General features: G+C 45.5%; 1 protein-coding gene across 1 annotated transcript in view; it reads left to right on the top strand.

Moving 5' to 3' along the window:
* Positions 1 to 21,497, top strand: part of PRKAR2A (protein kinase cAMP-dependent type II regulatory subunit alpha) — a 711,046-nt gene that overhangs the window by 165,334 nt on the left and 524,215 nt on the right. Inside the window, exon 2 of the mRNA XM_086939313.1 lies at positions 12,867 to 12,902. Coding sequence (XP_086795439.1) covers positions 12,867 to 12,902 — 36 coding nt within the window. The remainder of the gene's footprint in view (positions 1 to 12,866; positions 12,903 to 21,497) is intronic.

The following is a 21,497-nucleotide window of genomic DNA, read 5'->3' as shown; positions in this document are numbered from 1 at the left end:
CTATCTATATCTCTATCTATCTATCTAGCGCCACTCAATCTATCTATCTAGCGCCACTCAATCTATCTATCTAGCGCCACTCAATCTATCTATCTAGCGCCACTCTATCTAGCGCCACTCAATCTATCTATCTAGCGCCACTCTATCTATCTAGCGCCACTCAATCTATCTATCTAGCGCCACTCTATCTATCTAGCGCCACTCTATCTATCTAGCGCCACTCTATCTATCTAGCGCCACTCAATCTATCTATCTAGCGCCACTCAATCTATCTCTGTATCTATCTATCTATCTATCGCCACTCAATCTATCTCTGTATCTACCTATCTATCTATCGCCACTCAATCTATCTATCTATCTATCTATCACCACTCAATCTATCTATCTATCTATCTATCTATCTATCTATCTATCACCACTCTATCTATCTATCTATCTATCTATCTATCTATCTATCTATCACCACTCAATCTATCTATCTATCTATCACCACTCACTCTATCTATCTATCAACCTCACAGCATCACTCTGTGCAACCATTCAACAACAACTGGTTCAAATATGTTCTCTCAATGTTTCAAGCTTTATTGCAATTGTCACAAAAATATGTTAATATTTCACCTCTGTTCTTGGATTTTCGTCACAATAAAATACACTGAACATATTCTTCACAAAAGTTATTTACAATACTTTAAGCTATTGCTATTATAAATTACAAGACATTTTATTTAAGTATTAATTCTTTAAAAAAATTAAAAGCCATTTGTATTTGTAATATGAATACATCTAAGTCACGTACATACAAAACATGGTGCATTACAAATGCTATAGGTGTCACATTTGCAAAAGTTAAAAGTATTGGCATTGTAAATGACAAAGCTATTAATTTTGCTATTTTGAAGACCAACACATAAAAAAAATTGTCATTTACAATACCAATAGCTCAAACTTTCCTAATGCGAGACCTATTGCATTGCAAATGCTTGTTGGATTGCAGTCACCCATTGTGCAACTACAACGTTTTTTGCATGTAACTATTTACTTGTATTTTTTTGCAAAGTACTGTAGGAATGCGGCTTATATGAACATGTAAATAAATACTAAAGTGAGGGTAAACGGCTGGATAGCAATAAAAATGCATGAAGCAAATTGTCTAGGGCGGTTGGGATAGACTCGGAGGAAAGGGCATTGGATTAATCTCACTTAATGACAATGCATTGTTTCAACGGAGCAGTAAGAGTTGCACTGAATTATTTCCTCTTCTACGGCTCACTGTGCTTCTTTGTAAACGCAAGGGTTGGGTGTGGAACGCTAGCTGTCTTAAAACGCTTGGTGTTAGCACCATTGTTATCAGAGAGGTTTGAGCCCCGGAGAGGCGCGGAACAAGTAGGTGTGAAGAGCAGGAGATCGCCATCTTTATGACACACACGCGTGTGCTCAGGGTCACTGATACTGAGTGAAAGAACCCGACCCAGAGTCACAGGACGAAATAACGGGCGGCAAGAGGGGAGGCAGCGGAAGGAGTAAGTAATGGCAGAAATAAAACGCTGGTACCGGAGAGGTGGGATGGGCACCGGCGCCGTGTTCTAGAGCCAGGCCTGCCATGAAGGGAACGTTTTAATGCTTTTTAAGGATCGAAATGGGTATAGCGAGGTTTTTATACCAAGCTGAAGGAAGCACACATGGCCTGTTCATTTCTTAAATGATCCAGATTACTGTGCAGTACATAAAGTGAATGGAACCATCTCGCTTGGCATCTCGTGTGAAATTATATAGACTTGTGGCATGCAGTTAGTTAGGGTAATGGGCCCTTGTCACATTATTTATAACTCTCATTAAGAGTTTTGCAAGTCGATGATTTCATGCCTAGAAGCAGAAAAGGAAGTTGCTGACACGACAAATGGGAGATGAATAACCAAGGAATTCAACACCTTTTCTGGAGGAAATGGACACCCATGTGGGCACAAAAGTAATTTTAAATGTGGCACCAAATAGCAAATGGATGCCCTGCCATGTGTGCCTGTATGTTTTTGGGTTTGTGTGCAAGGGTGCCTGTGTGTCTGTTGTGTCTGTGCACATGTATGGTTGTTAGTCGGTGTGAAAGGGAGCTTGTGTGTCTGTGCGCATGTATGTTTGTTGGTCCGTGTGCAAGGGTGCTTGTTTGTCTGTGCGCATGTATGTATGTTGGTCCTTGTGCAAGGGTGCTTGTGTGTCCGTTGTGTCTGTGCGGAGGTATGTTTGTTGGTCCGTGTGCAAAGGAGCTTGTGCGTCTGTGCGCATGTATGTTTTTTAGTCCGTGTGCAAGGGTGCTTGCATGTTTATTGGTCCGTGTGCAAGGAAGCTTGTTAATTTGTACGCCTGTGTGTTTCTTGGTCTGTAAGCAAGGGTGCTTGTGTGTCTGTGTGGATGTTTGTTTGTGTCAAGAGAGCTTGTGTGCATGTATGTTAGGTGAGGCGGTGAGAGAGAAGCTCACAAACGACAACAATGTCCATCAAGAACGGGAGGAGGAGAGAAGCGCGCAAAGGGTGTGGGGCAGCGTCTTTGGGTGTGGGGCAGCGGTCTCTGTGGTGGGGCGGGGCACAGAACTTGGAAAGGCAGATAAGTGTTTAGGAATGGGGGCACGGACAGTGGAGGAGGCAAGAGCTGATATGTGAGAAAAACAGAGACAACAAATGCTGCAAAGAGCAGAGACGGAAATATGTGGAAGGGAGGGACTGTGAATGGAGGGGGAGGTAGGCAAATAGAGGGAGGGAAGGACTGAGGCATGAGAAACGAGCGAGGGAGAAGGGTAGGCGGAGAGTGAAAAAAAAAAGCATCAGAGAGCATAAAAGGTGACACGGCCTGGCGTCCGTGAAACTGAAAGTACCGCCGGCCGGCCGTGAATAATTAGGGGATGAGCGCACGCTGAGAAGCTTGTGGGAGGGAGGCAGGGCTGCCTTTCATGTGGTAATGCCAGGCAGGCAGGCAGGCGGCTGGTGGCATTGTGCACGCGCTTTTTAGGGCTTGCGCAATGACCTAAAAAGCACATGCACTGCATGGAATCGCCAGTGGTTAAACTCTGGATAAGCCACTATAGAGCTTCACCAGCTATGCGCAAGCGCATCAGCAGGCGAGCCCTAAAAAGAAATGCGGCCCTGGGAGATAGGATCCCCGGGGCCTATTAAGGCTTTGGGAGGGCGGTTCCTCCAAGTAATTATAAAACAAATAAAGACTTGCCCCCTTCTGCCAGCATCCAGGATGTGTGCTGACAGGGGAGCTGGCGGTGTTCTCTGGGGCTCCCAATGCAGCCCTCAGCACAAAAAAAAATATATATATATAATAAATGAGCAGCAGTAGCCACTCATTCATTTATGCTCCTTGAAGGAGTACCCCCATAATGCCTTGTGAGGACTCTTTAAACTTTTTGGGAGCTTGTTCATATCCTTAGAATCCGAAACCGGTCCCAAGATGCTTGTTTCCGGTCCAGGGAAGACATGGCTTGGCAGTTCGAGCTGGACTGTTCCCATGAGGCACAGGGTCAGACTCATTTGTATATGGCCATGTCTGAACTGGGGTGATGGAGTGAGCTAAAGAATGGTGATATATTAAACCCAGATCAGTTGACTGGGGGTGAGTGTTTGAGTTGCTCAAGCACTCCATCCATCATCCCCTTTGGTATCGCGATATCCATAGAAGGGGCAGTGCATTGTTTTGTAATATTTTGGGGGTGCTGCAGGAAGTACATTTAAAAAAAGAAAACCCAAAAACCAGTAAGTTCTCCTGGGTCATTAAATCCATAACCCCGGGAGAGCTCAACATATATTTTTTTAAAGCACTCCTAGCTGGAGCTGTATGCTCTCCAGCTGGAATTCAGAGCACCCTTGTTGTGGTGGGTTCTATGGCTGCACTTTGCAGCTTGAAAAATGTTTTTTTTAAAGGGAGCTTTTTTTAAAATTACCCTTTAATTAAATTTTAATTACAATCTCTCTTGTTAAACATTACTGTGTGAATTGTTGAATTATACATTTCATTGTAATTATTGGTCATTTTGTAACTATAACTATACATGTTTTTGGTTAATGCTGATATCCTAATTCCTTTAAAATAGTGCAGAACTTAAAATTACACCCAGGCCGTGCGCCCAACCCCTCAGGAGGTAGGGCAGCAGTGGAAGTTGGACACAGGTCTGGCCTGCAGCCTTCCCAAAACCATAGATGGCCATATGTCGTTAGCGGCTTAGGGTTGGATGTAAGGCCTGTTTGCATGCCAGGCGCTGCAGCCAACCCCAAGCGCAGTGCCCGGCAAGGGTTTGGCTGCCTGCGAGAGGTCGGACACAGGGCCCAGCTGCAGGCTGTGCCTGGCTTGGGGTTGGCTGCCTGCGAGGGGTTGACACAGGGCCTGGCTGCAGGCCTTGTGCGAAGTGGTGTTGGCTTTACTTATGGTCATAAAATATTATTTTACGTTAAAGCCCTTGAAATCCACTGAAAGAGAAAAAGGGAAGTTATAGTTGGGCATAATAATATTCTCTTTCTTTGCATTTAAAAACCCTTAGAAATTCAGTGAAAAAGCCAATGGTTAAAAGGATGTTTTACTTGGATGAAAACATCAGGTAAAACATACAGTTTTAAGAAAAACAAAGCCACTGAATTCGCCAGTTCTAGTTATCTCAAGTAAGTATAAATCGAGCCCTAAAGTAACTAACTCGCTCCTTCGATATGCATTCTAATGTCCTCAAATATTACATCACTCGTCACATGTTCTATAACATCATTGATAGTATGACTGAAACATCTGAAATTACATTGATGACAACACTAAGCACATCATTACTTAAAGCTTTGTTTCAGTGAATATATATATATTTATATGTGTATATATATATATATATATATATCTATATATCTTGGGTAATGAAATCTGTCATATAGTCAAGCAGCACCCACTGTATTGAGCTTTGCATTGGTGTCTTCGTAATGACAATATCTGTCTCCCAGAGGTGCATGCATGCCGACCAAAGTGAGTTCTTGAGAAGTCAGCCAGGGAGAGAATCTAGTTTAGCCAGATTGTGCCGAAGTGAGCCACAAATGTTTTTGTAACTTCTTTCCTACACACCTATTTTTTGTGAAGTTCAGGAACACTAGCCGCTCAGATATGATCATATATGGCTATCCTACCTATTTCAGTTGACTCAAATCAGGTTTTCTTTAATTTCCCATGTTGTAGAGCTCCTAGAATGTGTGTCCTTCCTTACCCCTGCTGCACTTCACAGCCTGGTTCCTGAGAATTTTTTTTTATGCACCTTTGTGGATTTTTATGCAAATATTGTCCATGTCTTTGCTGCTAGGAAGGACTCTATAATATCTCGGTGCAAGAACAAGTGGCTATAGTTGTTTTTCTGGCCTTCTGACTTGCAGTTGCATCCATAGCATGAATCACTTACGTTGGATCTGGCTGACCTCTGGATCTTTTTTGGTTCCTCCATCTGAACTAGTTTTCAATACTACTTGCCTCAGCAGGCCAGTGCATTCCTTTTCCTTAAGCAATGAGATACTAAAGAGGCATTTTGTTGGATTGCTGTGTCTCCTCTGACAAAGACCAGCCATGCTCAAAAGAGACTGTAAACTCCTCCTACCGTCTCTGATGCACAAGGTCTTAGATATCATACGTTTTGGAACCTCTACTCGGTTCTGACTTGTAGGGTGTGTCTCTCACAGCAGCCACCTTGGTCAGGAAGAAGAACTGGAGAATTTCAGACTGCTGTGTCATAAGCAAATAACATTGTTGTTCTTAAAGGCAAGACTGTTGCTCCCCAAACAGTTGACATACAACATTTAATGATCAGCAAACCTACTGGGGCGCCTGGGTCACTGAGTGTAGGCTATTAGCTAAAAGAAAGCCCCTGTGCCAAGAATTTCTAAAACTCTGTGGATTTGCATAGAGAGCTTAAGGGTAGTGGGTATTAACATTCAATCCTAATTGAAGGGCTTGCAACTAGACCTCATTGGACATGCTCAGTGGGCTTTGGTGGAATGGGTTGTAATAGCATGACTTGGCTGAAGTTCAGAATCAGATGGCCACTGCTGAAGCAGACTTTGGGGCTCCAGACTCCCTCATTTAACTCAGGACTTGTTCAAGGACAGTGCCTGCACTTATTTTTTCCTGGGTATGGCTAAGGGTTTCCCCAAGAGGATGGTGGGGTGCGGAGTCTCCAGTGCTGCCTTTGGTTATGTGAATGTGGTTTAGTGTATTGCTTATTTTTTGAGGTTATGTGTAGTGCCTTGGGAAGTGGTAGTTGCATAACTCAGTGCTTTTTAGGTTTTAGGATGTAATCTTGATGCCCATTCACCTGATGTTTTTAGGATAATTTCTATAACTAACATTATTTGGCCCTTGAATGCCCATCAAGCACATTTTTAGGGCGAGCAAAGCAAAAAGCCCTCTTTCAGGGATTTGAAAACTGAACCTGCAAATTCCTCATATTCCTCATGCGTGTTTTTTTTGTTTTGCGGCCTGCTATTGGCTTTTACGTGCGTGTTTGTTTTAAACCTCGCACTCAATAGGCCAGAGGCGGGCGCATAGCTCCGCCCCTGGCCTATTGGTGTCTATTACGCACATTTCTGCGCGTAATAGACACCATATGGCTCGCTGTGGCGCACCACTCGTTCTTGCATTAGGGCAGTTTTCATTCCACCGGGAACAATGGTCGAGGGCGCAAGGTCACGGCAGCGGTAGGGAAAACTGCACAACATGGGGGGCGAGGCAACTGCGCTAACTTTGAATAACTATTACTGCTGGCACCGTCATTGCGGAAGCGGCATCTCTTTTCTGCTGAGGTTAGAGCGTTTCGTTTTGCTTTTCTGGTTTAGGAGTACTTTTAATTTGCGCTGGTCATGCTGCGCTACCATATGCACCTCCACACTGCAATGCTAATCCTCCCAAGCACCCACCCCGTTGATTTTACAGCGGCCACTAGCAGGCACACTGTTCGTGTTCTAATAGCTGCCTCATTGTCACTGTTGGAATTTAAATAAGAGTATTCCGCGCGCACCCGTGTAATGGGAACCCTGCTAATGCACCGGCATACGCTTAGCTAGAAAAAACATGGTAACACTATATGCGTCTTCTGTCCATAAATGCCCGAGCACGAAACGAGCAAGCCCCCCTCCCCTTCATGCTTCAGGAGCAGGAGTTATCAGGCTCGGTCCTTTCACAAGCCCACCCTGGAAACTGCACAATAATCAATACACCTGGCTCGTTGAGACCCGCTGTCCCCAATTACCAGAATACACACACACGTTTCCAGCTATAATTTCAGAGAATGCGAAAAAGAAGCCTCTCAGAACGAAGCCAGATACTTGACTAATTATTTCGCTCAAAGGAATCAAAATAAACAACAAAAACCAACAGCACGCACGTCCTTCACTGAGTACACCACAGAGACCCCTTGGGATCACTCTTTGTTGCAACAATACAACAAGTAACATCCCTACAAGTCAGGACTATTGACTTTGTCAATTTTATTTGTCATTTCTATTAACACCTTCGCTGCTAGGTGTTTTCCCCTCCTGTGCTGAAGAATGCAGGATGTCAGTGTTTCATGACGAGCTCAGCTCGTCATCAGCACAGCTCAACCGTGCATCATGACGAGCTGAGCTCGTCATGAGCATGGAAAGGGTTAAACACGCGAGAGGGGCCTGAGCAAACTCTGGGTAGAAGGGCAATTTATATGGGCAGAAAGGTGCCCTCTCTCCTCCAGGGTTTCTGATTTAGTAGGGAGGTCTTTAGTGCCTGAGCTGCACTCGGACAGCGTGTCCATTCACAGGATGGCTTCAGAACAGTTGGTCTTTATCCCTTGTATTGTCCATTCCGTGCTTTGTACACTTGTACGGCACTAAACACTCTGAGGGACATATCAGTTTGGTGCAGAAGAACTAGATATGTTTTGTTACGTCATGCCCACTTGCCTTCTTCGATTTGTGTGTCACACAAGCTTTTCTTTTAGCTGCGGGCCTTATGGTACAGCGCTGGGGTTTCCATTAATGGATTTGATTTGTATGTTACTGTGCAGTTTGCAGAGATTGATTTTCCGGTATACTAATGTTTCGTGGTGGATAATGGTATAGGTGCTTAAGCTTCCTAGTTTAAACTATGTCTCAAAAACTATAAAAGTGTTCTAGATCAAACCAAGCAAAGTCAGGCCAAGTTTAGTGTAAATCCTTTCAGTTTTTTTTCCTAAGGGAGTTGAAATCGGAAAACAACGTTTTTTGTGTCCACCCTTTTGTATCAATTGTGCCATGTTAAATGATATCATTAATTACATCTCTGATGACATCAAGCAGACATTGTGACAGCATCCTAAAAGGTTTTTGGACGTAAAAGAAATAAAGCAAGGTACACCCACACCCAGATTTTCTATGAAAATGTCTGTGATGATGGACATAACCTGCTATACACATTTAGTGGATGTTGGCCTTTTTACTGGTATCCAACAATGTAAACAAAAAAATGCCTCAGTTTAATTGGGCCATTCCCTTTTGTGGGTCTCGCCTATGCAGGGCGCATGCGCTGCTTAGGAGGACCTTTAGCCGCCGCTCTGCTCATATTCAAGCACACACCTGTGCTTGTGGCGGCCTCCACCTTGCGGGAGCGAGCAGGGGCGTGCCACAAGCACGAGTGCAGTGCTTGAAAATGAGCAGACTGCACGCATCACTCTCAGGCACTCTCTCTTGCTCTGTCTTCTCTCGCTTTGTCTCTGGCCCCCCCCCACCCCCTCCCCCCCCCCCCCACCCCCCGAACCGCCCTTTATGGGCATTGCTAGAACCTAGTCTCATTTTTGATTGCAAGCCTGGTGTTAGCAAATACATTAAATGCATGTTTGTTTATCCTGGACACGAAGCGTAAGCTCCACAGCCATATTATTCCCATGGCTAAGAACTTTCGTCTCTAACTTGGACCTCTGTCAGTGATAAAATCTCAAAATATGACACATCCCTACTTGATGGTACTTAAAGTGCATCGTCATAGCTGTCCTCATATCAACCAAGTCCGTATACATTTCTATGGCCATCTTTTGAAGCAAGGTACATCTACTAAATACTCTGCTTGGTGCATCAACTAATGCTTAGTGGATCTCCCGAGTATACGAGCATCTAGAGAAAAACTCTTCTCTGGCGCCCAGAGACTCAACCGTAAACGCCATGTTTGAAGAGTCACAGCAACGTGGTACAAATCTCAGTGCTCGCCCCCAACCTTTAGAAGTTTCCTCTCCTCCTCCTTACTCCAGATATGCGCTCCTCAGAAGACCTTGAAAACATGATCTAAAAACCTCTTCGGAAACGTCTCCTGCTTGGGCGATTTGAACTGACCTACTATTTCTCCGGACATACTGAATATTGTGCTTTGTCAATTGCTGTGCTACAATTCACAGTATTTTATATACTTTTCACTTCAATGTTTGTGTTATTCTGAAAACGAAAAATATTGCATGCAGTGATATTCCTTCCTGCACTAGTGCTGCATGTGTCCGTATTGTGACTGAGCCTCTGTAAAGTGATTAAACCCCCCCTCTCCCCACGAGACTGGACTGCACAAAACAAAACTACAAATAAGTCCTAGAGGGAGATACGCTGTATTTGGTGCAATTACGTGTGCACAGTCTCACTGCTGGCTAACGTGTACATACGTGCGTGCGTGGGCCGAAGGATGGAACCGCGTTGTATATTTTACTGCTTACTGCATTTGCATTCTTTGTCAACCTTTGCTTTGATTGAGCTGGATTTGATTTAAAATGCAAAGTTATGCAGTAGAACTCCTTTGTGATGTGTGTGACAATAAATGTCTGACCGGTTAACCTCACATTGATGATTTCTCAACCACACACAAACCACTTCAATGCACACATCCGGTGGCAGCTGCCGGCGGTGAAAACCTTCTGTAGTCCATGTTGCCACTGTGTAAGAATGTTTGGCCATTTTGATTGGGGCATTCCAGTTTGTTTCTTTCGCTCTCCTTTTCTCCTAACAAAATAATTAAGCATTTCCTATTCTGGTGCACAGTTAAAAAAAAATTAAAAAATAAAACCCGTTTTTGATTAGACGAAGCCCAGCTCTCACGGAGCAGGTTACCGATCACATTGTGTCTAGTTTTCTCGAGGCTAGCTAACCTTGCTGTTGCCTGCTTAAAGAAACTTGCAAGGGTAAGTAAACGTTCGGAATTTGCACATACCATTGCTTCCAAGGGATCTTGTGGGCGATAGGATATTGGGAAAAAAGCAATAAGCATGGAAGAAGCAGTGAAATATGCAGTTCTATACTGAAACAATAGCCGCTTTTAGCGGTGAGAGGAGGTTGTCTGGCTCAAATGCTTGGGTAAACAGGAAGCTCTTTCAATGCATGTGGAAAGGCAACATCCCCTTTACCCTGCTCTGGACTGGCTGTCGTTGCTGAGGCTAACGGCCTCCCGAGCAAAAAATTCTCCTGCGCACCCCAGATAGGGAATCGTGGGTACTGCAAACCAAGGTGAATGCCCGGCTAACTAGGATAGTTTATTTCCCGACTGCAACCCTCCTCTCGCTCTTTTTTGTCTATATTCAGTTGTAATCATTCCACATGGTTATAAGCTTGTTTATTCTTTGGAAAAATTTTCCATTATTTTAAAACTATTTTACTGTATTAATCTCCTTTGGTTTACTTTGTATAAGGTCCGTTATTGATTGTCATTTGTATAGTGGCCTGAGTCATTTTTTGTTTCGCTAATCTGTACAAAATCTGTAGCGTATAGTGACGGTCTTTTGCAGCCTTCACATTTCTAGAGATCAGTGAAACTAGGATGGCCAAACTTTCCATTACCTCCTCGCAGGACTCCGTTCATAGAAATACAATGCAAGCTATCAGAAGATGTTTGCAGGGTTGGGCGTAAGAGTCACTGGAGGCTTTTTTGTGTGTTCATTCCATAAAGGCCACCTCTAAATCAGGCCCCATTCTCTGTAAAAGAGCCAGGCCTTGAATTTGAGTGTGATTACAGTGCAATACTGATCTGGAATTGCATAGCCTCCAGCCTCTGTAGTTGGGCATTTGCAAATCATATCCCCCTACCTTTTTGTACCCCTTTTTAGGTCTCGCCTATGCAGCGCGCTTGCGCTGCATAGGCGGGCCTTTAGCCGTCGCTCTGCTCATTTTCAAGCACACACTCGTGCTTGTGGCTGCATCCATCTTGCGGGAGCGAGCAGGGGCGCGCCACAAGCACGAGTGCAGTGCTTGAAAATGAGCAGACTACGCACACACCACTCCTGGGCTCACTCTCTTGTGCTCTCTCTCTCGCTTTCTCTCTCTTACCCTCAGAGTTCACATCTCTTGGTGAGTGCAGAGACGTGTTTCCTTATTTTGTCATTATGAATAGAGTTTTATTTTTTGATGGAATGGTTTAATTACAGAATATGTTTGAGCTTGGTTAGAATGTGCTTGTTTGTTTGTAAGTCTGGCCCGTTGATGAGCTGGTCAGGTCGCTAACAAGGCATCGCGAGTGCACATCAAATGCGGAGTCTGCATCCTATGGCTTAGACCCAGTGGGTACCCGTTTGAATACCACTATCATCGTAGGGGTTACTTCGGTGTCTGGCTATGAAGTCAGTTTAGGTGCGCCATGAATCCGGCAGCCATGTGTGACTGCATTGGTTACTATGGCAACGATCGGCCATTTATACCACATGCACATGCTCTGCCCAGCCGCTACCAGCATTGGCATAGCCAATTGGTCTTGCCTTTGGGACCTTATAAGTATTTACTTATGCAGCACAATATCCTTACTGCAACAACATTAACTGTTACGTGGCTAAACACTTATAAGGTCCCAAAGGCGAGACCTAATGGCTATGCCAATGCTTGTTAAACCTTAAAAACCCTCCCAAAAAAGAGTTCACTTCCTGCAACACTTCTGATCCTTTGTGTGATGCATAGATCAAGTTCAGATTGTTCAATTAGTGTCAAATGTGATGATTTCAAACCAGACCTTAATTGTTAGCTGGACTTTAAAATCCTTCATGCAATGTTTACAGTTCTTTATCTTTAACCCCTTCCATGCTGGTGACGAACCCCAGCCGACACGCTCTGCGGCGCTTGTGTCCTAATGACGGCTGGGGTTCGTCATGGCCCGCCCCTGTTCTTTTGTTTACCGCACAGCGGCGGAAACGGCCCAGCATGGAAGGGGTTAACTATATTGGGTCTTGGAATCAACAGCTCAGTGATTCTTGACCTCTGGGGAGAGTTGCAAGTTTTTGATGACTGCTATTTCATTTGTTCACTTGCATAGCACGCGTAAGTTACTAGAGTGGCATTGTGTCGTCTGAGTGTCCAGAGGCATTTGTTGTAGTTTTATATAGTGTAAACTCGACCTGAAGGTATCTGAGTGCTTTTCATGAGCACCAGTTACTTTACACTAGTTCACATTCATTTATGGTACTCGCCTACACAGTGCCTTTATGCCACTCTACTCTAAACACCACTTTACTCAGACCCACTTACTCTGCCCCACCTTACCCCGCCCCTCACTGCGCTCCTCTGCGCGGCAGTTTGCTCCATGCCACTCTACTCCATGCCACCCCATTCTTCACTGCGCCACTCTAAGCCACCCCACTTCTCATGGTGCCACTCTACTCTGCACCACTCAACTCTGCGCCAGACTATGACGCAGTGAATGCTGGTTGGTTGTAGCACTTTTTTTGTTTAAAAAAAATAAAACTGACAAAGCTAAAGGCGAGACCGATTGGCTTTACCAGTGCTTGTTTAAACTGTTTTGTAGTGGAAAGAAAAAAAGTAAAATTGGAGTTAAATAAATGTTAGACATAAATTCCCAAATGATTGTATTTTAACACATTTTCTTTTTTTTAACAGCACCTGTAATAAACAGATACAACAGAAGAGTTTCAGGTAATTCTTTTCACTTGGCACAACTTTATTGTTATTACGAAGAAAGTATACAATATGGTTTGTTGAAACTCTACGAATTTTGAACTGATAGTTTACTACTTGCATTCAGAATTTTGGCAGACCGGACTGCCATGATACCTTGACAAGATGTGGATCTTCAGTTTGTTTTGCTTTCCATTTTCAGTTGGTTCTCCATGTGATTGATTCATATCGCCTGCTTTATGTGTGTGGATGGAAACAATTTTGTCAATTTTGAAACGGGCCGTCAGTACTCTTGTCTGCATGGAAAGTTATTTTTCATGATTTATCTAGTACTTTATATTACATACGCACGAAAGACACCATTTTACCTTCATATCACCATTAATAGTAAATGAAGAACATGTTCCTGTTTGTCATGTTTGTTTTCAACACTTGTTCACTTGGACACATTTCTTTTCTCATAAATATCCGGAAACCTTTTCAAAAAAATGTATATATATTTTTTTAACCCATTTACTGTTGAAGTTATGTGGCGAGCCTATCAAAGGAGAAGACTGACATTTGGGCAGTCCTCTATAAAACTGTCTACAAAGGACTACAGTGGAGGTGAACAAAATTGCGGTGTATAGGAAGTTCTATAAATCACGTCTGGTACCCAGTGTCTCGTGCTGCTTAAAGCCTAGACAGTCCTTGGCTCACACTCCCCAGCCACCAATATTTGCAGAGGACGCAATCATAAAGTACTCACAGTCAAACGTATTTGTAGCCTAGTCAAACCCAGAAAAAGGGATAAGACCCCCTTTGGCACAGTCACACCAGTAATTCATCTCAGCAACAGGTTTGGGGTGCTGTTCAAGTAGGTTTGGCATGTTGTATTCGTCTGCTACCTTAATAAGAAGTTACTCTCATCTGCATTACCGGATCTATCTCCCAGTCTTAAACTTAGGCACAGCCATTCCATCAACCTTTGCCTATTCGGAAAGTTGCGCTCTCAAAAGTGGGTCTGAGCCTCATTGTCACTTTTCCATTTCATAGCTGTTAGTCTTTTGGTTAAAATCAACATGACATCTTATAACTTTCGGTTCTGGTTAGCAATCCAACTATGCACACCTTGGGTTTCCTCGCAATTTTTTTCCTGCTATCTGATCTGTAAAGGTGAATATTAAGAAACGTCCAAATTATGTGTGAAATCAGTCCCCATAAACCGAATTGGCAAGTGTCCAGCCCAGTGGTGAATATGTTGTGTAAATGGCTTGAGTCTGTTATGTACAGTGTAAGGTATTGTATGGTTTTGAACCTTGTGTTCCTAGAAAACAAGATAGGGAATGACTGTCTATCAGTAAGATCACCGCCCACATACTCCACAGTGTTCGAAGATAGATTTAAGACATGCCCACTAATACGATGTACAGCAGTCATGCAGCTTTCTGATGGATGGATACCAGTGGATTCCTTACTTTTGAATATCCCAGTGTGCCATCTTTTCCAGAGAAACTTTTCTCGACAGCTCTTCCAAGTCTACGTCACAATGCCCACGGCTCCGCACGCGGATCATCATGACTTCAATGGAGCCGTAAGACGCCCGTGTGGGCGTACTGACGTCCATTCCCTTTTTCCTCGTCTTCAACGTGTAACGTTTTTTCTTAGGCTCTCCCTAGAGTTAGGACTCTTTCGAAATTTTTTCCGGAAAGTGCAACGTTGTTGCAGGAAAAATGTCTCTTCATGGCCAAGGCAAGAAAGGAGAAAAGAGGATGTCGAAGTCTTCTTCTTTGCTCAGAGTCGTGTTTCCCCATTCCTCAAAGTCATTGAAGAGGAAATATAAGAAGTGGTGGCATGGCTGCTGACATCAATCTTCGAGGGGTGAGTTTCCAAAGTCAGTGTCACAAGAAGATCGAGATGAGGTGATTCCGGCCCCATCCACATTAGCTTTTCTGGCGCAGCCTTTTGAGCTCAAGGCAGCTATCCACTTAGCCTGATCGTTCTGTTCCGGAGCCAGATCAAATCCCTATTCCTGCTGTGCCTCCACCTCCTTAACAGAGAATTAGACTTTCCCAGTTCCAGGGTCCATCCCTTCGAATTGCCTGCTTGCTATGTACAGCAGTTTCAGCAGGGCGATGACTACATTTGGTGCGTCTGCAGGCCACATGGACCGCTATCTTATTTTTTGGGAGGTTTCCTAGCGTAATATCAGCAGGCGCCTTTCCTGCCATTTATGCCGATGGCCCAGGTATCCTGGCCTCCTCTGGTGCAAAGGAAGACTCCTCCTTCTCCAGTCCCAGTCCAAGTTCAACAGGAGTCACAGTTGCCGGTTGCGCCCTCTCCGTCGGCTGGATCTGCTGTATCGTCACATCACTCTGCTCCAGTTCCCTTTGCTTGTTCTACACAGGTGCTGAAGTCACCAGCGCTGATACTGGCTTCACCGACTCCATTGTTAAAGCGAGACCTAGATATCGAAGAGAAGCTCTGAGGCTTTTTGAAGAGTAAGAGTATTCTTTTGGAGAAATATTTGTAAGCAGGAGAAATAGTGTCACTGGATCCAGAACTCGAAGGGTCAGAAGTGGCAACTGGGTTCTAGAAATTTGGCAGACACCTATGTCATCCTCTGCAGTATACAGACCAATTGCAAGGAGGCACAAGCCTGCTCCCAGAGATCCTCTGTTTTTAGCCACTCATCCTTCACCTGAGAGTTTTTGTGGTAGAAGCTTCCTGTTCCTCCAAGTTAACTCCTGGGTCTTTTCCCACGTCCCCAGCAGATAGGGAATCAAAAAAGCTGGAACAGTCGGCCAAAAATGTGTTTTCTTCCGGTAGCATGGCTTTGAAGCCAACCAACGCAATTTGTTGGGACGGTACATTAATGCTTTGATAGACTCAGCTAAAACAGTGATTCTGAAATTACCAGAGGACATTCAGGGTTGCTTTTCTGAGCTGCTGAACAATGGCCAGGCTGCTGCTCAACAGGTCTTTCTTGTTGGGCCTGGATACAGCGGATTCTGTTGCAAGAGCAATGGGGACATATTTTGCTACAAGGAAGCACGCATGGCTCAGAGGGTCTGTCTTCTCGCTGGATGTGCAAAATACCTTGATGGATTTGCCTTTTGATTGGTCGTGACTGTCTGGCGCCAAAGTCTATTCTGCCTTGGAGAGTTTAAAGCAAAGCAAGGCGACAGCTAGATCTTTGGGCCTTCAATCGCAGCCCAGTGATAGACAGTTTTGAGTGTTCCGCTGGTTTGGCAGGAACTTCTCCTTTAGAGGAAGTCAACAATACCAGCAACAGCAGCTGTCCAATCATCTCTACAGGAGTTAGAGAGGATGTTGAGCCACCCATCAGCCATTTACCTCCTCCTCCTCTCCGGCCAACTTCTCAGGAAAGCAGCCCTAGTTTTGCCATCTGGGAGCATCTTTGCTGGTGGGAGGACAGATGTCCAATTTCTACCACAATGGAGATCCATAACATTGGATCAGTGATTTTTAGATATTGTAGAAAATGGATACACCCTCCCCCTTACAAGAATTTCCCCCACCCTTTACTCCCAATAAGGTTTTTGTTCCAAAGACCATCTTCTGCTCCTTCAGCAAGTGGTCCAATCCCTACTTCAAAAGGGTGCAGTAGACTTTGTTCCAGAGCAGGAGCGGGGTCAGGGATGCTATTCCCGGTACTTCCCGATTCCCAAATAGGATGTTTGTTTATGTCTAATCATAGATTTCAAGATTTTTAACTGGTTCCTCAAGTAGGACAAGTTCAACAAGCTGACCCTTTCTCAGGTGCTTCTTGCGCTGGAGCAGGAAGACTGGATGGTCTCAATCGATGTGCAGGATTTGTATTTCCACGTCCCCACTATACAATTTAATGAGAAATATTTCCATTTCAGGGTGGAGTCGCAACTTTACCAGGTACCTGTCCTTCCATTTGCTCTTACTTCTGTGCCTTGAGTCTTCATTAAGGTGACATTGGTGGTCGCAGCATATCTCAGTATTCCCTTACGTGGACGATTGGCTGATCAAAGCCAAGTCTACAGAGTTGGTGTTGTATCACTTGCAGCTTGCAACTCAGTTGTTGTTCATCCTGGGCTTTTCCATCAACAAGCTCAAGTCCCACCTAGAGCCATCGCCGCGCACCCTGTTCATAGGAGCAGTACGGTGAATTGAGCCTATCCTCGCAGACTCTGGACATTCAGGCAACGATTCTGATATCTCAGAGTGGAGCTATGGTTCCAGTCCTGAAGGTCTTAAGCTTGCTAGGTCCAAAAGCCTCCTTCATTCTGTTGGTCACCCATGCTCGCTGGCATACAAGGGCCCTCCAGTTGTTTCAACACAACGGAGATCTCGAAGAGTCGGGCACGTCTCGTGAGACACTGCAGCAGATCTTCGATGGTGGGGTGGGTCAAGCAATCTGTCCCAAGGGAAGCAGTTTCACCCTCCATCTCCAGTGGCCACAATGATAATGGATGCCTCCACTCTAGGGTGGGGAGCTCATTTGGGGGATCTGGAGATCAAAGGACTTTGATATGAACCAATTGTTCTTCTGAAGATCAATCTGTTGGAATTGCGGGAGATACGTCTGGCTCTCAAGGACTTTTCTCCCTTCCATTTGTGGTTGGTCATTGCAGTTCCTAACACAGTACTACTGCAATGGGTTAAGTAAATTGGGAGGAGTAGTGTTGTATCTCCTCTGCAGAGAAGCTCTAGGACTCTGGTCCTGGGCTCAAGACAATCAGATTGTATCATGGCAAATCAATTGGCTGGAGTTCGAAACATGAATGCGGACAGTCTAAGTCTGCATTTTTCACCTGATCACCAATGGTGTCTCCACCAGAAGTGGTTCTTCACATTTTCTGGCTATGCTGGACCCCTCATTTAGACCTTTTGCCAATCACGAGAACACGAAGTGCTGTCATTTTGCAGCCTACGGTATCCATTGGGGGGATGCTTTTCAAATGGACTGGGGCTCTCCACTGCCTTACATGTTTCCTCCCATACCCTTGATTCCTCAGGTTCTAAGGAGGATTCGCCAAGACCGAGCCCAAGTCATACTAATTGTCACTGATTGGCCACAAAGGGTGTGGTACTCAGACCTTCATCTTTCACTTTGCCCTCTGGTCTATCTTCCTCACAGGGGAGACCTCCTCTCGTAGTTGCAGGGGCAGGTTCTACACCCTCACCTCAAGAGTCTGCACCTTCATACCTGGAGATTGAACGAGGCAACCTGAGTTTTTTTCTTCATCCCTGATGTGGGGGATGTTATTTCATTCGCCAGATGACACTCCACCAAGTCAGTTTATGGTGGCAGTTGGGCTAAGTTTCTAAATGGGGTGGGGAGAGTTCTATAGACCTCTTAAAACCCCCTTTTGTCTGATATTTTACGTGTTGTACTGTCCTTGGCACTGTAAGGCTGTGCAGTTGCAACATCTAATGGCTATTCGTCTGCCCTTTCAGCATTCCTTTTTTACCTGATCAACCTTCTCTGTTTAAGTCCGCTATAGGGTTCAGGTTTATTAAGGGTCTTCCTAACAAATAACCTCTCGCACAGTTTATCATGCCTCAGTGGGATCTAAATGTGATACTAACTTACCTTATGTGTTCCCCGTTTCAACCTTTACATAGTTCTTCTTTAGGGCTAATTTATTTTAAGATAATTTTTCTAGTTGCTGTAACATCTAGTAGACGAGTTAGTGAGTTGCAGGCCCTTATTGCGAAGCCTCCCCCTTCACGACTTTCTTGCGGATAAGTTGGTATCTGATAGAGACTGCTTGCTGCAGATTTCATACTCTTGAATTTCCTAAGCGTCCATGTGGGTCCGGAAACTTTTGCTGAGGAATACCCCGTGCGAGTGACGTTCGGTGGCTCCTTTCAGCTCCGCGTGACTTGGTCGGCGTCTATTATGACGTTGTAGTGCCTATACAGGCGCCAACTAGGCGCGCAAACACCAGTTCTTTTCGTTTCGCGCCAGTTGAGCACCGATCTGGGTAGAGCGACCCTCTGCCCCTTTTTGGCATGCATTTTCTAGACTTGTCGAATTCTTGGATTTTTTCCGACTTTGTGTGCGAGGGATGTTTTCAAGGAAGACCGGTTTCAAGCCAGCAGGACTTGCTCCCGCATGATGTCGGTCACTGATTCCCATAGAGCATGTCTTCGGTGTTTCTAGCGCGACCACGATACGAAGTCTTAGTCGTACTGTCTGCCATAGCTCTGAAGACCTTGATGGAGCGGGCGATAAAGCTTCTTGTGGCCCGGCAGTCAACATCGTCCAGCGAGACTCCGCAGAGGTCCCGATCGAAGAAGAGGTCGCTGGACTTCTTCCGGAGCCCTAAGTACTCTTCCTCTCACTTGAGGTCCTCGTGACACTCTGGCGAAGAGGCATAAGAAGAAGTAGAAGTCCAAGCGGACTCCATCTTCATCTCAACTGGCGTCCATCCTCGAGAGAGGTAAGGAGCACCGATGCTCTAGGCGCGGAGCCAGAGTCAACTTCGCAACTCCCGCCCCCCTCCCCCCTCTCCGTTCCAGGAGCTGGAGCAACTACAGCCAAATAAAAGTTTTACGAGGCCATGCACCGCATATTTGAGCGTAACAACTCAGCTGGTGAGCCCTCGTGCCCTGTGGGGTCAGAAGGGGCCCATTGGGTTTGATGGCTTCGGCCATAGTGCGGATGGGGCCTCAGGAATCCGATCCCGGATCTGGATCGACACCCTTAGTGCCATCGCGACCTTCACCAGCATCTGGTACAAGCCCCATCCACATCCAAGACGACACGAAGCCGTAACGCCGTCGCTCGGCGCAGATTCTGGCATCGACAGTTCCCAGAAGTTCTATGTTGTTGCCTGAGCACTTTGAAGATGTGTTAGGCTCAGGAGAAGATTGGGAGGGGTCTGGGGACCCTCTTGAAACCCAGGAAGTCTCTGCAGAGAATTTAGACTGGCATGAGGAACTTGGAGAGGCCAGTGGACCGGATACTTACCCAGATAATGGCATGCACTCTCCTCCAACAGAGGCTACGGAGACGGGGGTATCGTATGCCCAGGGTCGTTAAGTGGGCAGCCGAGATCCTTGGACTGGAGCTGCCCTCAGTGCAGGTCAGGACTAATCTCCTGACTGAGGTGCTTCAACAGGAGGCTTCCACCTCAGAACCCGGTTTGCCCTTTAACGAGGCACCTACGACGACCTTCTAGGTACATGGTCCAAACCTAGCACAGGGTCTCCTGTGACTAGCACGATTGCACGCTGCCATCGCCCAGCTCTGTGCGACCCAAAGTTCCTCAGCCAACACCCCAACACAGAAAGTTTGGTGGTGCATCCCGCTACGTCCCAAGGCTCATTCCCTTCCGGATAGTGAATCCAAGAGGCTGGATTCATTCGGGAGACAGTTGCGCAAGTACTGCCACAAGTCCCGGAGGAGGCCTGAGCTGTGCTCTCCCAAGCTGTCAAAGATGGGAGAGATGCAACAAAATTCCCCATAAAGTGTGGCCTAGATATGACTGATTCGCTGGGTAAATCAGTTTCAACGACGGTGGCCTTGAGACGCCATGCCTGGTTTCGAACAACTGGCTTCTTGGGCAATATCCAAGCAAATCTGATGCACGTGCCCTTTGATTGAACCTGCCTTTTTGGGAAAAAGTCAAACTCTGCCCTGGTCAGCTTCAAGTACGCTCGAGCTTGGCCAGTTCCTTGGGCCTCTCCTCTTTTCGCCCCTTTCATGGTAACGGAAGGGGTTTCCAGCCGCGTCAGCCCTATCCCAGCCACTGTCCCGCACAGACTGCTCTAGCGTGTGAGGACGTGGTGCATTTCAATCCCACAATAGAGGCCAGAAGTCATCAAGCACACTGCCCCCAGCAGTGCAGCCTCCAAGCACTCTTAAACTGATTCTGCAGGGCCACATTACTCTAGTTGGTGGGAGAATTCGTCGTCATCTCCCCCACTGGAGATCCGTAACATCGAAAAAGTGGGTCTTGCATATAGTCTAGGAGGGCTATTGTCTACCTTTTCTTTCTTTTCCTTCTCCTATCCTGCCAAATCAGGAACTGCTGACGGAGGATCATTTAAAGTTGCTCCAAGAGGAAGTAATGGCTCTCTTGGTCAGGGTAGCTATAGAAAGGGTTCCAGTTTCAGAAGTAGGCAGTGGCTGTTATTCCCTTTACACTCTGATTCCGAAGAAGAACTAGGCCCTGCGGGCCATTTTGGATCTTCAGACCGTCAATCTCTTCCTCAAAAAGAAATACAAAATGCTCACTTGGTCTCAGTGCTTGTCTGCCCATAGACCACAAGACGCTCTGGAACACAGGCCCTAGAATAAATCATGCCCTCCTGAGTTTTTACCGACCCTTACGTAACCTTAGATCTGCCAACCTCTTCCAATCCAGTGTACCCAAAACGAGGAGAGCAAGAGCAGGCGGACGCATGTTCTCGTACAATGCCTCCATCCTATGGAACTCTCTCCCGACCAAGCTTAGGGCCAATCCTGACCATCTAACTTTCAGAAAACAACTAAAAACTTGGCTATTCCAGAACATACACTAAAGTCTCCTTTCTAGTCCCTGCTTAACAGTGCTGGGATGCCTATGGGTAGCCATGCGCTCAACAAGAATTTATTAATAATTAATAATAGACCGAGAAGACTACATG

Source organism: Lissotriton vulgaris, chromosome 9 (genome assembly GCF_964263255.1).
Source record: "Lissotriton vulgaris chromosome 9, aLisVul1.2, whole genome shotgun sequence".
Lineage (NCBI taxonomy): Eukaryota > Metazoa > Chordata > Amphibia > Caudata > Salamandridae > Lissotriton > Lissotriton vulgaris.
Note: the sequence above shows the minus strand (reverse complement) of the source record. Positions and strands in the feature narration are given on the sequence as shown.